The sequence below is a fragment of the Rhopalosiphum padi genome, chromosome 4 (assembly GCF_020882245.1).
Source record: "Rhopalosiphum padi isolate XX-2018 chromosome 4, ASM2088224v1, whole genome shotgun sequence".
In the NCBI taxonomy this organism is placed as follows: Eukaryota; Metazoa; Arthropoda; class Insecta; order Hemiptera; family Aphididae; genus Rhopalosiphum; species Rhopalosiphum padi.
This window is the reverse complement of record NC_083600.1, coordinates 19,491,324-19,509,025: the sequence shown is the minus strand read 5'-3', so window position 1 is coordinate 19,509,025 and position 17,702 is coordinate 19,491,324. Positions and strand designations below refer to the sequence as shown.

Genomic DNA, 17,702 nt, shown 5'->3' with positions numbered 1-17,702 from the left:
ACTATATTTGATTACACGTATGTGTAATACTGTACAGCTGTGTACTGCTATTTATACCTTATAGAAACATTAGGTTTTATGTCATTCATAAAAGTAATATTACAACGCGAATATTTAACGAGTCAATTTATTTTTCTAAGAAAAAGTGGTTGCTGTTAATATTGAAAAAAACTACATAGCTTTTGTGTACCTAAACTGGAAAATATTCTACAGGATGTAATATAATGATTGGTTACAAACTTGGTTCAGAAATTCAGCACAAAAATATAGGTAAATAAAAAAAATGAATGCACATAAACTAATTTGAAAATCGAAAATCAAAAATCAACGATTTTTAAAAACATAAAACATTCTAACATTACATTTTCAGAATCTTTTCAAAAAATTTAAATAACACCATGTTTAATATTATGAAATTATGTAATTTTAATATTAATTATATCTAAATTATATGTTTAAAAAGTTGACGAGTTTGACAAAAAGCTTAATTTAGAAAATAAATTAAATGAAACTTAAATGTTTCCAACAAACGTTGTAATAATTATTTTTTAAACGTATCTTAATAATATTTTATAAGATGAACTAAATACGCTTTTTTGTTTTTTGATTTTCCAGGAAAACGTTGTACAAAAATTACAATTCACAGTAGTCTTATATTAACGATATTATATCGTTCAAAAGTTTTGAGAATCGTTAGCTAAAATCATATTCCAAAGCCGAACATCTAGTCATTTACCGGGAGTATTTTTTATTTACCAAATTTTACGGCACACTGATGGTTAGTAATAACTGGGTGCCTGTATAGTTATGTGAATATAAAAGAAGTCCTACGGCTTTACAAGTTCTATAGACCTACGGAGATAGGCATAATATGAGACGCTATGATCGCATAGCTTATATTTCGGGCAAAAATCTTACAAGTGCCCCTCGTTATGATAGGCATTAGTTATTTATTATAAGTAAATAAAAGTTCATTCTTCTTTTATTTTAATCGAAATAGGTTCATAATATGTACCTAATCGTGTGTCTATTTGCGTTTTTTCGATAACAATAATTAATGTAGTTCTTTATACTTGATAATATCCATATTAATAATAAGAAATAAAAAAATGTAAATACCAATCGATACTATTTTCAAAAAAATTATATTTAAAAAAACTTAATTCTACTTTGTATCCAAAATAATGTTTCCAAAAGTCGAAGAATCAGAGCTAATAAAGAACGAGTTTAACAGATTGAAAGGTAAGTCATTTTAATTAAATATATAATATTATTTTTATAATTATGAACCATGTACTTTATCAAACTTAAATTTTTGTTTACTTATCATTAAGTTATTTGTTTAATGTTTAAAGATATATTTCCATAAGTTAAAAAAAAATTTAATTAAAGTTTATATTTACAAAAAAATAACGAGTTTCTTTTTTTGCATTGGCTAATGAAGTCTTAACTTTTAACTTTTTCATCAAAAATTTGTTTAAAACAATATTTATAGTCATTAAACACAACATTTTCAGAATATTAATATCTAATTATAACTTATTTTCTCTTAAAAATAAATATTTAAATTCACTCAAAAAATATGTACTAGTATACACGTATTAAAATTTGATTATATAGATTATAACATAAGACTATTGATTGATCAAAATTAAATTTATATTTACTGGTCAACATAATACAGTTATAATTTAAATACGATTTCTTCCGTAAATAGAATAACATTTTTTTTCATTAAAACTCATTTTGATATTATATGCATATTCAAAATATCCAATATATTATTTATTAATATATAAACTACAACAATAATTAGTGTTATAGTTATATTATGTCCCATCACTATTCGTTTGAGACAATTATTGTAAATTGGTTCATATATTAATAATGAGGCGTAATAAAACTCGACCTTGGAGTGTTACAAGAAATATACCTTCAGAAAAACGTACCCTTTTGATTTATTTATATTATTATTACACCATTAATGTTACAAACCTATGTACAGAGTGATTCATCAAGCATGCTTGCCTCGTTTTTTAAATCTAATGATGAATTTATTCTATTTCTGATTTTTGAAATTTTTAAATATACTTAAGAGACCATCTTTTCAAATTATTGAGATTTTTTTGTACTCCTTAAGAAGTGTTCTGTGGCAACATAAACATCTGTTTTTCAAATGGAAAACCCTTTTTTTTACTGTAAATTAATTTATATTGAAAATAATGATATTTTCTGATAGATGTTCTCGTGTTCTGAAACATAGACTAAAATATATTAATATTATGCTACCGAATACTGACTCATTACAGCCGACCTATTTTTATACATAATTTAAGTATTGTTTCAATTATTTTTGTTTGAAATAACTATCTTGACCGTATTAAAAATTCGTGTAATGTATTAATTGTATACTTAATTTTCCCGGGTTGAAGTAAACTTCAACTGATTTTCTCGTGAAGTCATCTTCATTTATATCACTAAAATACATTTTATATTTTCCGAAGTTAAGTCTGATAATTCAGATAATATATTGTAATATAAATTAAAATTATACAACGATAGTATCGTTCACATTTTACTTTTTGCTTGATGTGTTAAATATTCACGAACTTATATTTATTCTTAAATCTTAAATAACACAAATTACGTTAATTAAAGACAGATATCTCATGCAAAAATAACATGATTTCGTAAACATCTAACTAATTACTATATTTTGTACAAAGATTTTTTCATATTATACTTGAATCTTATTTTCAAGGAATTTGTTATCTGGACCACGCGGGCACAGCATTGTACGCTGACAGTCAAATAAGCAACGTGATGAAAGATCTGAAAATGCATTTGTACGGAAATCCTCATTCGACCGGTAATCCGTCGGCAGCTAGTGAAAAACTCATAAATAATATTCGATTTAAGTATGTAAATCATTAAGAATAATAATGATAAGCAAAAATGCAGTTTTAAATTCACATAAAGATAATACGACCTCATCAGTGGAAATAAAATGAAAACTCGACTAAAAACATAAACAACCGAAGGCTTGCGTTCGACCTACCGTGTTTTGATTTCGCGTATAACACTGAGCCCCGTATACAAATCATTTAATACGTTTGTCATATTATTTTATACGATAGCTATGTATAGATACCACTGTGGTAGGTCGGTAGGTTGGTAGGCGGTATGAAATACGAACGTCGTAAAACCATAATAGAGCATAATTTAATACACTATTATAGTTATTACAAACCTAATAAGCTCGTCGTGTTTATGGGTATCTACTTATTTTACGCGCCATAACATAATAAGCAACTTCAAGACTTTAACAACATTTTCACTTCTCGGCTGAGGTATAGTGTAGGTACATTAGTTGATAAATTATTTTCGGAATAATTTAGTTTCAACGTTTAAACGACAAAGGGATATTGTTCGGTAACGATGTAATTTGTTATTACACCAGAATCATTACAAGTCATCAGCCGCACGAATTTTGGCTGGCTATACATAAACTTGTGGAGCTGACAAAATATAGTATACAACGCACTGGAGACAAATGATAGTCGGACAAAGCTGTTGGAGTATATAGTAAGCATTTCGTAAAACTCGTTTGTCGACTATAAAGCGGCAAAAACTTTAATTACCCACTGTTGTACATTTCCCCAAACAACTATTATTAATAATTACTTCATTTAAAATAATAACTTTAAATCTGTTTAAACGTTATCTATTTAGAACTATTATACTAATCGTATACTAATATAATATACAAAATTGGTTTTAAATGTTGCGATTTTTTTTTAGCTGGTTGTAAATCATTATGTGCCTACCTACTAATATATCATATTATTTTGTTTCAAATTCTTAGCAAGTTATATAGTAACTATATACATAATGTTATAACGTGTAAATTTTACATTATCATAAAATCAGTTGTTACTGCCTGCCTATTGGTAGGTACATTTTATATTTTTATGCAATAAATAAAATATATAATAGCTACCTAAAATCAATGTACACAACATAGTACTAAAATAACATCATTATTATGTTGAAATTTCAAGTCATTCTGAAAGTAATATTAAAAATGAATGTCATGAAAATTATTATTGACAAGATATTAAAATATAATATACTCTAACATAATGTAATTGATTAAATAAACAATATTCTCCAATTTATGTTGGTATTAATAATTTGTTTTCGTAACTTTTTAATATGATTAGTGCTTTAATATTATTAAGTAAATGATATTTTCAGTAAAATGAAATTGTGTCAAATACGCCAATACGTCTTTAAAAATTTAAATCGAGAGCGTATATTTTAATTAAGTAGGTACCTATGTTTCGATATTTCATAATTAATGTTTTCTTAATTTTCTGTGGAAATCAAAGTTTTTAATTACATTTTGTTTACAAAGCTGTTAATAATTTAGGCGTTCAGTGATCTGAAAATATCATTTCAGTTTAATAAGAACTAATAACTAATATTGTGAATAATTGTGATATTTAAAATAATATTTATAATTATAATTTATGTATAAATATTAAATATATTTATATACCTAATCGATTTCTGCGTATTATAATAAGTATTATAGCCGTATTTTTATAAAAATAATTATATAAAAAAAATATTTATACATATACTTTCTAGTTAATACTAAATATTATTGAATACAATGTGATTTACTGTTAAACCTATGTAGCGGATTTTCAGTTCAAATCGGTGAAATTATTTAAATACTGTTCTACCGAATAAAATGAAAATAGAAATACATATACTTTAAAATAATATTATTGAAGTTCAACTTTTATGATTTACATTTTAATGTACAGTGTAAATAATTCAACTTAAAACATATTCTTGGTAATTGGTGTGACAGTTAAGATGAGATTCTTTACTGCACAAAAATATTAAAAGTGTATTAATTGATAATTAGTGCGCGTATTGCATTTTTTTCAAGTTCGTTGCGATTGAACCTTACTAAACCAACTCACTAAGCAACTACGAACTACAAAAAAAATCGTTGATTATATTATTAACTAATTATATTTTACTATTTTTAATTTTTATTGTCTAAGTTTTTATTTTTTTGAATCACACATCACACATTTCAATTTCATAACAAAATATTTTTCTAACAATTTCAATGCACAAGCATACAAAAATCAAATTATTTCGATAAAGTAGTTAATAAATTATAAATATTTAAAATTGTTATGATTAGAGAAGAGTACCCTGCACAATACTAATCTACTTATCCGCTCATAAAAAATTGAAATAACTACTCATAGAGTTATAATAACTTATTATAACAAATCGACTATCTGCTCAGTTAAAATCCAATCAATAACATTATGATTCACTTAATAATTTACATTAAAAAAGGAAAGTTTTAAAAAGGACAAATACAGATGTTTGCAATTTATATCGCCACAGGACACCCCTTAACCGGTACAAAGAATCGTGAGAATTTTAAAATATGATCTAAAAGTATATTTCAAAATTCCAAACATCAAAACTCGAATAAATTGATTATTAAATTAAAGTAAACGAGTGAGCATGCTGGGTGAGTCGTCCTATACAGTTTGCGTCGTATTATATTATAATCGTTTAGCAGCTCGATAATAATTGCTTGATGATTGTTTTTCGTCTCGTCCCCTCCCAGGATCCTCGAACACTTCAACACGGTACCCGGAAAATACAGTGTGGTTTTCACGTCGGGTGCCACTGGAGCGTTAAAGACCGTAGCAGAATGTTTTGCGTGGGACGAAGACGACGACGACGACGACCGACCAAAAGACTCAATAGGTGAGGTATTGACCTTTTTTTTATTAAATAGTCATCGATCAATAAATATGCGGATATATAACCATTTGGTAGTTCATAAACTTTGATTGTCTTAAAAATATTTATGATTCATATTAAACTACGCATTACATGATCAGAAATGTGAACGCTAAAAATAGTTTTTTAAATAAATTTAATTGCATTTAAAATTAAATAGCAAGTTATTTTTATAAATTTAGGTTTATTTTCTTATAATAAATATGGACTCGTAAGTATAAAATGAAAAGTTAGTAAAGTTAGGTATATCATATCATAATCTCAAATCGAATAAAATTTTCAAGTTTTCAATCTACATAATATTAATATTAAAAATTGTTAATAAAATATCTAAAACCGTGCAAAAATATACAATATTATATTATTTTCATACGGCAAAAAAATAATAAGCAAAGACAATACTAATCTCGTAGACTACAAGTCTGAACTGAATATAATAAATTATGATCAGAACTATTTGTGTATAGATTTTCCAAATAAGACAAGTGATTATATTTTAATTTTTAGAAAACCGTAACGAAATCCGTGACGAATAAAATGTCTGTTGACATTAATATATCGGCAATTATTGTTATTTGAAAATTATCATAGTGTCAAACGTCTGAAACGTCTCAAATATGGAGCCGATTATCACCGTACCTCCGAAAATGGCCACCAGTGACCCATTATAAACCAACCGGTTATTGTAATAGTGCCCTATAATGTGCTAGCAATACATAATATTATATATGTGTCTTGGCGTGCGATCGATTATTGTTTGAATGTGATTTAATATACACGTGAATTAAACGCATATCGTGCAGAATATATCAACGCAATGAGATGTTTCTCTCTCTCTCTCTCTCTGTCTATGTCAATCTTTCTTCATTATACAAATTTCCACGTTTAATTCCATGACACAATATTATACGTTACGTAATAACTTTAATGAAATTTGATTCGTGTCTAATATAAATGTCACGTGGCAGAGTGATAATATCCGGAAACCACCCCATCGCAGTCATGCGAAATCACGTATAAATACAAAATACTATATAATATTATATATTCAACACATGTGTGTAGTATTTTCAACTTTCAAGTATGATGACAACGTTAGATTAACATTAAAAAAAAAAACCTAATCGTTTACACTAAACTCAACGGTTGTATATAAAGAAAATTTAGTGAATATATATAAGTATAATACGATAAAATTAAAAATAGTTATATGATCACTAGCGATGTGAATTTGATGATATTTTGCATATCAATTGATTTCATTCTGAATTCAAAATAACTAGGCAAATTTTATTTAATAAATTGAAAAAATACGGAATTTTTTCATATTTTAGACATTAATACATATAGTTGCTTTTTTTTTTACTTAATTGAATGCATTAAAACCAAAGCACCGTAGAAAATCGGCGTTTTAAACTTTTCATGTCCAACTTACTATTGCAGTTAAACGAATGCGGTCGAACTCGTTGCCCATCACTGCGGTAATTTTTTATGTACTCGATTAAAATTGTTACAATGATCGTTGAGATTAACATTGTCAAAATGATAGAGAAACTGAATTTCTACCAATGGCATTTGCTTGTTTTCGTTAGAAAAACTCTTTGATATTTATTGTTTAAAACGTTCAAGTTTCGATGTGTGCGCTGCGTATCATTATTATTATCAACTGTACAGATGCAGTTTGCCGGTCACGGGGCAGTACCTTCGCTTACACGGAAGACAATCACACTTCAGTGTTGGGCATGCGAGAGTTAATGCCGATGGCGAATCCACTGTGTCTAACTCGAAACGAAGCTCACGAGGCTTTGGACAAGATGCCGCCGTCTTCGTCTGACGGCAATTACTGTGGTTCGGCGAGTTGTAGAAATTCGTTGTTCGCCTATCCCGCTCAATCCAATTTTTCCGGTACGAAATATCCTTTGAAATGGATCGAAACGTGTCGGAATGGCGCGCTTGACCAGTACACTGGAAATCGTGTAAAGTCCAGGTAATAAAAAATAATAGTATATTTTAACATATTGTCGTGTCTTATTCTGTATCGTCTATATTGTATTATTAGCGGATTTTAGTCGACACAGTAAAAATTAAAAAGTATAATTTTATTGACTTCGGTCACTGCGACGTATAATATTACAATTCATATTGTATTAATAATATCGATAACATTTTAATATTATAATCATTGTGCAGATGGTACACTGTTCTGGACGCATCCGCTTACGTGCCCACCAACCATCTGGACTTGGGAAAATACACACCCGACTTTGTCGCTGTATCGTTTTACAAAATGTTCGGCTATCCAACTGGTCTAGGAGCGCTATTGGTCCGCAATAAAACAGGCGTGCCGGTACTCCGTGGGAAAAAATATTTTGGCGGCGGCACCGTTGAAGTGGTCCTTGCGCGTAATCGACATCACGTGTTTAAAAAAAATTTCCACGAAAAGTAAGATTTTTTATTGTATTGAAACTAATTCAAAAGTAATGAGTATAATATTATGCGTGTTATGTGCTTACGTTATACTCGTATAAAAATTTATTCGACTTTTCGAGTAATTACACGTGTTTTTGTAGGTACTTGAATACTTTTACGAGTTACTCGCTCATCGTGTACGGCGTTGACCGTGACAAATCAAACTCCCGAGGACTTAATCCTTCTTATACTCCGTTAAATGTAAACTGCACAGGTTTCTAACACAGTCCTTTAAGTTATTTTGACCAAATATAAAATACAGGTCTAAAATGATATCCAATCATAAAAACTATTTTATTTTCTGTAACCTGCAATAGCAGCAATACTTCAATAAAAAATGATATGTTTTCGTGAGTTAACTATATATTCGACATGTATGTGTTGTATAAAGTAATAAAAGCCGAGTAATAAAAGTTACCCGCCACACTATGGTTCTTAAAACTAAAAAAATATTTTTTGAAAATCGGTTGAAAACTTTGGATTTCTATTTAATCCGTTCTAAGCCACCGATTGTATACATTAGATGTATCGATAGATATAATTTTAGCGGCTTGTCCTACACGACATAGCCCGTGGAAAAACCAAATAATATTTAGGGGATTTACGGTGACTCAAAATCCGCAATATGCGTGCTGTGGCAGTCTGGCGTGCACGTTGCACATTGCTGCACGCGCTGATTGTGTACGCATCTGTTGCAGGTTCGAAGACGGTACGATTGACTTCCTGTCGGTGATCGCGGTCGGCCACGGACTTGACACTTTGCGCGCGCTGGCCGGTCCGATGCGGGCGGTGGCCGGCCGGACGTTCGGACTGGCCGCGTACCTGTACGGCCGGATGTCCGGGGCGCGGCACGGAAACGGATCGCCGGTGTTCCGGGTGTACGCGGACACGGCGTACCGTTGCGAGAGCACGCAGGGCGGCGTCGTGAACTTCAACGTGCTCAGGGCCAACGGCGAGTACGTCGGCTACAACGAGGTCAGTATACGAAAACGCCGTGGAATTTCGGGCGATTCTCCGGCGACCGATCTGTCGCTTTTATAATATTGTATGCTATAGCGCGGTAAAAAAATAAAATTCCCACTACGCGTTAGAATTCGGATAAATATAATTTAGTTGTCACTATATCGATTTGGTAAACCAATATAATAGTTATTATTATGTGTTAATAAGCTGTTATTATTATTCAGCGACGAAAACCTGTCTAAAGAAGAGACACAAATCTAGGGGAGGGGAGGGGAGGGATTTTTCCCCTTAATTAGATGGGTAAGTGGGCAATTTATCAGTACTCGATGGTAAATGTTCACACAAAACAATAAGCATGCAATACGCTTATATTACATAATTTACAGTATTAGGCGGATATGATACAATAATGAAAATATTATTAATATAGTATTGAACACCAACTTTTGTTTTGCCCCCGACCCATAATTCCAACTATTTTGCGCCTCTGATCTAAAGTCTATACTTAAGCTGTATGATCAAACGTACAATGATACGAATTTATCATCATAATATTATAATTTCTAATATTAATAAATGTCTGTACCTATTGGATTTTTGTTTAAACAATATATTATATCAATAATTGACTAAATAGTTTATCGGCCGTAGTTATCGTTAGTTTCGCATATTTCGATAATATGTACATCACTTATAACATTGTAACTATAGAGTCTTTTCAGAATTTTAAAGACCTTTATTAATTGTAAAAATTGTCATACAGAACTGTGGTAATAATTACAAAATTTAAGTTAATAACATATTCAAAGAAGTTCAATACTATTATGACCTCCTATGGCCGTACAGCAGACATCAATTCGATAGTAGAATATTTCCTCGCGTGTGTTTTTATCAATATCGGCGGTTACTTCTCAAGTGGTATTGTGGTAACTAATTGCAGTGATCTGCGCAGCCGAAGATATCATAAATAAAATTATATTTTTATGAGAAAATTGTTGTTTAAACTGATTAGTTTGTTACGGTTGCTAATTTTTGTAACTTACAGCACATTTGTAGGTACATACATTTTTACAGTAAATACCTGTATATTTGAAATCCGGGAAATGTGTTTGTTACATGGTGTAGGTATTTATTTGTTATATAAGTAAGTACCAATTCAAATTAAAAACGATAACACATTGTCCACCAATTAATTAATCAATTATCAACAACACATATAAATTGAACTGTAAATAAAATAATGTGAAGATAAAATTAATATGTTTACGCTGTATCTAAATCGTATAATATAATCATTACGATTCGTTTTCTCAAACCATATACAGGGTGATTCGCCAAACATGCTCACCCCAACGTGCAATTATTCAAAATCTAATTTACACAATTTTAAGTAAGTATACTTAAAAACCTGATTTTTAAATTCTTGTGCCTTTTTTTGTGATACCTACGAATTTTATGTGAACTATAAATTATTTAACGGATAGATAGTTTTTTTGAAAAAAATGTACCTAACTCCATTGGAATAAGTAGTATTATAGTTGTTAAAATGTTCTTATTAAGGATAATAGATTTTAAAGATATGGGAAGTATAATGAATTGCAAATTTCAAGTACCTAATTAATATTAATTTATTAACATTTTTATAATTGTATAATTTTTAAAAATTATCCAAGTATAATAAATACTAATTACTATATTATATATAGGTATTTTATATTTTTGTGAAACTAATTTTAAGTTCTATACTCTTTGACATAAACATTTTGAAATTAAAATTTTGAATTACCTAGATATACAACAAATGCCTTTAAAAAAATGTTCTACTAAAAAATATGTTCAATAGAAAAAAGGGATTCTCGTTTTGAAAACAAAATAATAAAAAAATTCCTATCAAGAATTTTAAAACTTTATTATTGTTTATCAAACGCCTAGCAGCTATTTAACGTGTCATAACATAATATATAGGTAGTATGAAAGTATGCAAGTAGTTACATACAATATGCTAGTATACATAGGTTATTGTATAGAGAAACAAAGTTAAAACATTACATAAGATAGTTAACCGGCATTTGGTTAAAATGGGTGAATATAATTTGGTCCTTGAATTTAATTATAATTTCAAAAATTCATCATTAAATGAAAAAGGTGGTTCGTGGTCCGCATTCTTTGTAAATTACTCTGTTTATTGTAGTAGCAATATTTAATATACTACTAAACCTTTATCTGAATTAAAATTGTAATTTTTATACTTAACAATATAATTATTATTATGCTTAGTTTAGTATTAAAAATAAAACTAAATTGTTTTAATTCTGTTTTTTGTCTAAGTTCTTACCTGTAGAATCTTAATAATAATTATAAATAACTTTTGTACGGATTAAATATATGTTTAAAATTCTATTCACAACAACAAAAAAAAAAACGACAACTTAAATTTAACAATAAGTAAAAGCTTTTATAAATAAATGATTCTAAAACTGCAAAAATATTGAATTATTTAAATCATGTAATAGAATATTAGATATTAACTTAACTAAGTAGGTAGTTCATTAATGAATTTAAAAACGATCTCTCTGTATATGAGAGTATTTTTAAGTCGTTTCAATCCCACTTATATTAATGCCAGATAAGAATAATAACACAGTACCTCTACAAAACGTGCGTTTGTTTGAAATAGTTAGCTAGTAAATGTAAACGCTCGATACAAAATACTTCAATTCAAACGTAAATTGCAGTATTGGTAAGTTTAACACGACTTAATCTTTAACAAAATACAAACCAACCATTGCTTGAATTTATGATTTTTTTTTTTTGTTTTGTTTTAGTAGTTTAACACTGAAAATGTGTATCGTGTATGTCTTTTCATATAATAACAGTATAGGTTTATATTGACTATTAATTTGTTTTTATTTTTTATAATTGTAAACAAGATCATTACAATGTTATGTATAATAATTAACATTAAACGTATTTTTATTCGTATAAGTACTATTAACTTAAATATTTACATATTGTTTATGTTTGTGGTTATTTTTAATTCGTAAACCTGTTAAATATTTCTCAATAACATAATAATATAACGAATATTACCTGCTTAAAATATAAACGTAAAAGTTAGTTCTAAATAAAATGTCGTGTTTATACAACGTCCAATTTACCTAGTATATAAGTGAATAATCACAACTGTAGCAAATTCTACGCCTAACTAATTTTAAATTTATATTTATTCGAGGACAGTCATTAATAGGAGATACCTATTGATTTTGAATACATTTTAAAATATTGTAAACAATAATACTAATGATTATTAACGGCATATATAGGTAATATAAATTATAGGCTTACATTATATTTTAATATAAATAAGCATAATCGTTTCATAATGTAATACATTAATACATTAATAGGAAAGACATTTAATAAAACGGTAAGACCGCAAAAAACTACGAGTGAAACCGAAAATAATAATTTTAATAATTTTCCGATTTATTATCACATCATTCACATCAGCAATTATATCATAAATATTGATTAAAGAAATTAGTGTAACGTACTAACGTGACGAGTGAATTATTATGTAATATGTATATACGTAGGTATATGTATTTATATAAATAACGAGTTAGACTATACTTAGATTTGTCGAGTGTGTTGATTATAATATTCGTAAAAGTATGCAATAATTATATTATGATATTGTTAAGATAACGAATATGCAATATTCTAGGATTAAGTAAACATAGTTATTTTTAAATATTATAGCTATGACTTTAATATAAGTGTTTTTCGTGTGAAAAATATATGGTGTGTGATTATGTATTAAAATCGTATTCCGTCTAAGACCTATTCACAACATTGGCCCATCTGCAGATCGACAAAAGGAGGTGGAAGGAATATATATATATTTTTTAATAAGGCTCTTGGTGCGCGCCGAAGAGCACCCGCTCAACGCCTCATCCATATATTGATCAAATTCATAAGTTTTCTTTTATCAACTTAGTTATAACTGCAATTTTCCAATTCCTACAGTGGGAGGGGGGAGGCGATCCTCTCGGATACCATATTGACCATATTAATTCACAATGACGTATATTTTGTTTTATCATAATAATTATATTATATTCGAACCATTGTCGTTTTCAGGTAAAAAACGTAGCCGACGTCTACGGTATAGTACTCCGAGTAGGTTGTTTTTGCAACCCCGGGGCGTGTCAATCGCATTTGGGTCATACAGACCAGGAGTTGAGACGAAACCAAGAGGTGATGTGAGTATACCCGCAACCGCAAACCGAATAATAACGACAATAACTACGCAATATTAATACCAACTGACAATAATATAATACTGATATTATTATCAATGTCGTTATTAGGAGGTACTGTTATAATAATTTGATTGTTATTACAGTGGTCACGTTTGCGGCGATCACATCGATCTTATTGAAAACCGTCCCACAGGATCAGTTCGGGTTTCGTTCGGCTACCAATCGACCAAATCGGACGCTGATACACTTTACAATACACTTGTCGAACAATTTTGGCAGAACAATCCGTCGAAACCCGTTGACCGACAACAGAAAACTATCAACGAGTAATGACAATTGACCTTAAATTAATTTTAATTAATTCGAACGCTGCCGAGTGCAGACATCGCATATTTTAGTATTCCGATATTCGGTAGTATATATTTTAATCTCGACTATCACTGGTGCCTAACACGATCCGGCTCCGCCTAAATGTCCGAAAATTATTTTCTGGTTATCCAATAAAATATCTCATGAGTACCTAACGTCATGTTAAGGAGGCTTAACGTTTTCTAAACTCTTAAAGTTTAAAACAAATTGAAGTGCCCCAATTGTCGGCGTTCCTCTATTTCTTCTCAAAAACAATATACTTAAATTATATCGTCTTTACTCAGGTGTGAAATACCTATATAAATTGCATAATAATTCGATCTTGTCATCGAACTGTATACAGATACAACGAAATGGATTTGCACGTGTCGAGGATTTTCGTTTATCCGATCAAGTCTTGTGGGGCATACGAAACGGACGAATGGCAATTGGAATCATACGGTTTTCAATACGACCGAAACTGGGCGGTGATCAGTAACACGGGAGTGTGCATGACACAAATGGAAGAGCCAAAACTCTGTCTGGTTCGACCTTATATGGATTTACAAAAAGGAACCATGACCCTCGTATACGCCGGTAAATCTCAACAGACTTTGTTACAATGATACTTATGTTGTCCGTATAGTTACGTGAAAAATGATTTACTAGTGTTTGAAATCATATGACTATTATATATGCACTCGGTGGCTTTGGCCGTGACAAATTAAATCCACGTGGATTTACCGTGTCTTAAAATCTGTTAAATGTAAGCTATGCATATGTTTAACACAGTTATTTGGACCAAATATAAAATATAGCCAATACATGGTATGTACCTATACAATTACAATACCTTTAACATTTTTACTGCACGTACACATCAAACAAAATATATTCAATTTGCTAGAACCCTTCTTTAAAATTTAAAATTTAAAAATTAGCTTCGATGAGCAAATCCTTGGATATAGGATTACCAATGTACCTATATGTACCTAACACCTATATATCAAGAGTGTGTTATACTTGGCTGTGAACCGTTTACACACACACAAAAGCATCGCGTTTTTTAATACAGATTTGCTGTTTTAAACTGATACATATATTAATTATAAATTATTATCATATTTGGCACTTTATAGCGCGCCCATTATCAATAATAATAATATTAAAAATAGTGAAAAATTTAAGCAACTACTCGTCCACTCTGCTGTTTAGTTAGTCTCGAATATACCTCGCCATTAAATTTGAATTGAATAAAAAATCATCATCAACTGCATTGTCTGTGTTCCATGTGGTCAACACATTACCGTAATATTATACTAAACTGCAGTTGAACATATTCAACTAATTTTCCACGTGACGGCTATTTCTTTAATCAATACTATAAAATCATGATTTTTGCTAGAGAAAATTATAAAATTGATTTCGATACACCTCAAAACAACACGACTGAGTAATAATTAATTATAATCTATATGATAAAATTTTAACAAATGCCTACTTACACGCACCCCTCACCGGGCACACCGGTAGTAGGCAACCAGTTTTTGTTAAAGTATTAAAAAAAAAAATTACAAATGTATATATTTTATGTTTGAAATGGATCGTATTTATACATTGAGTTAATAACGATGTAAGCATTTCGAAAGAATGATTTATTTAACCATTGGTTAAAATATTATTGTGTAGTATTACATAATAAATTTTCTACCTCCATAATTTCTATTCCAGAAAATAAAGATGAAGTTCCGATGGTAGTTCCACTGGATACGAAACTCGATGACACCAAGAAAACGGGTAAAATATGTTGGGGTGGATCGCTGGAAGGAACCGATTGTGGCGATGAAGTGGCCGAATGGCTCAGTTGGAACCTCGACCGGCCCGGGTTGAGACTCATAAGGTGCACTAGCCGCAAACCACCAGTGCAAAACAAGTATGGTAAGCTAATAAATCACGCGAATTCCGTTTCAAACATAATAATATTACGTTCATGTTGGGTTAAGTCGCCAATTGATTTAATCGTTCCGTGAAAATGGGTTGGTTTAGTTTTATTACATTCTAGTTATATTGCAGTAGGTATCTAAGTAATACATAGTAGGTAGTAGGTAAGTAAATAATAGTATATCTAAATTAAAGTACTTAATACAGTATAGGTATAGCTGCTTATTAGTAATTTAACTCAGCGTTTCTCAAAGTGGGTTCCGCGCGACAATCTCGAGGATTCCGCTAGATGTACCTATGTGATTATTGAGAAAATGATTTTATATTATTAAAAAAAGTGGATTCCACAAAACACAAAACTATTTCTCTAGGGTGCCGTGGCCGTGGTCGTAAAAGTTTGGGAACCCCTGAGGTAGGTTCTACGCCTATGACCAAGTCACCTATTGTTATTCTCGTTATACAGGCAATATTTTTATTTCAAAAACTGTATTTTCATTTCATAATTTACTAAGTAGACAACCTAAATATTACAACACAGTTAAGTAATAAGTTATAAAATTAACTTCTACGTAACTGAAAATTTCCTAAAATGTTTATAGTTACCTAACACCTATTGAACTGGAGATCAAATTTATTATCATTTAATGACACATTAAATAATCATACCTAGGTTATGTTATAGACGTTATAGTAACCAATAGGAATAATAAGAATTTTTTTATGCTTTTTACTATATACACTACTTAATTTTAATTGTATGGACTTTAGGAAAGTTAGACCCAAAGGTATTGGGCGCTAACCAATGTCAGTATCTATTGACCACAAAATCAACGCTCAAATGGTTACAGCACGAAATGGAAAACGATATAACGGAAATAGTAAAATACATACATTTTATTATTGAGTTTAATAATTATTAATGACCGCATAATATATCGCATCGTTATAGGGTGAAGATAGTTTACTATTTCGATTCCGAGGTAACTTAGTGATTTCTGGCAACGATCTACCAGCCTATGCCGAATTAACTTGGAACCAGTTGGACATCGGAGGTATCAAATTTCAAGTATGACAGAGAATTCATCTATATTATATTTTTACTTTGACTGATGTAGTGTGAGGTATCATAAAATAATGCCACATAATATATTATGTTCATAGTTCGATTCGGCTTGCGAAAGGTGCAAAATGGTGAACATCGATCAGGACACATCAGAAAGCAATTATAAGCCACTGTCCATATTAGCCCAGCACAAATGGCAAGATAAAAGCATTTTTGGAATTTATATCAAACGAGAAGATACGCAAAAATGTAAAATACGAGTTGGACAACAATGTACAGTCATCAAAAAAAATATATGATTTGTTTGGAAAGTACTTATGTTATTAAGTGTGCACGTTTAAATGAAATAAAAACATATAACACGACAATCGTGTACCTACTTACGCAAATCATAATAAGGGAATAAAAACATTTTTTAATTATCATAAATATTATTATTACAATTATTAATTTGAATAATTTGATCCTCGGAACTTAACGATGTTGGGATTAAAAATATAGTTGAGCTTAATTTCGGGTGAATCCGAATTGACCATAACTACTTTCCCCCAATTAAGAATTAAGAATATGGCAAATATATTTTTTTAATTTTACGTTTATTAACAATATATATATATATACCATTATTACTAATTAATTATAAACAATTTTATTTTTTTAATAAATATGGGCTATTTCAACAACAAATAAATATTTGTTTTTTATTTAAAGAAAATAAATAAGTAGGTATTTTAAAGATGAGTAGGTACTTATTTTACTTTTTATAATTTTCTAAAAATGTATTCGTTTGTTTATGACCAGAATAA

At 29.6% G+C, this 17,702-nt stretch overlaps 1 protein-coding gene across 2 annotated transcripts; it reads left to right on the top strand.

Annotated features, from left to right (window-relative positions):
- The first annotated feature begins 1,054 nt into the window (after positions 1-1,054).
- On the top strand, positions 1,055-17,264 carry LOC132930146 (molybdenum cofactor sulfurase 3). 2 transcript variants are annotated; one of them, XM_060995843.1, is made up of 13 exons: positions 1,055-1,242; positions 2,762-2,918; positions 5,669-5,811; positions 7,522-7,834; positions 8,038-8,289; positions 9,015-9,291; positions 13,423-13,544; positions 13,688-13,870; positions 14,257-14,489; positions 15,624-15,830; positions 16,602-16,711; positions 16,783-16,885; positions 16,995-17,264. In XM_060995843.1, exons 1-13 carry the CDS (start codon positions 1,185-1,187, stop codon positions 17,060-17,062), a joined length of 2,226 nt encoding a protein of 741 aa, XP_060851826.1. In that variant the 5' UTR covers positions 1,055-1,184; the 3' UTR covers positions 17,063-17,264. The 2 variants fall into 2 exon arrangements, with proteins under 2 accessions (XP_060851826.1, XP_060851825.1); XM_060995842.1 differs by having other exon boundaries at positions 1,072-1,242; positions 16,783-16,899.
- Positions 17,265-17,702: the final 438 nt, after the last annotated feature.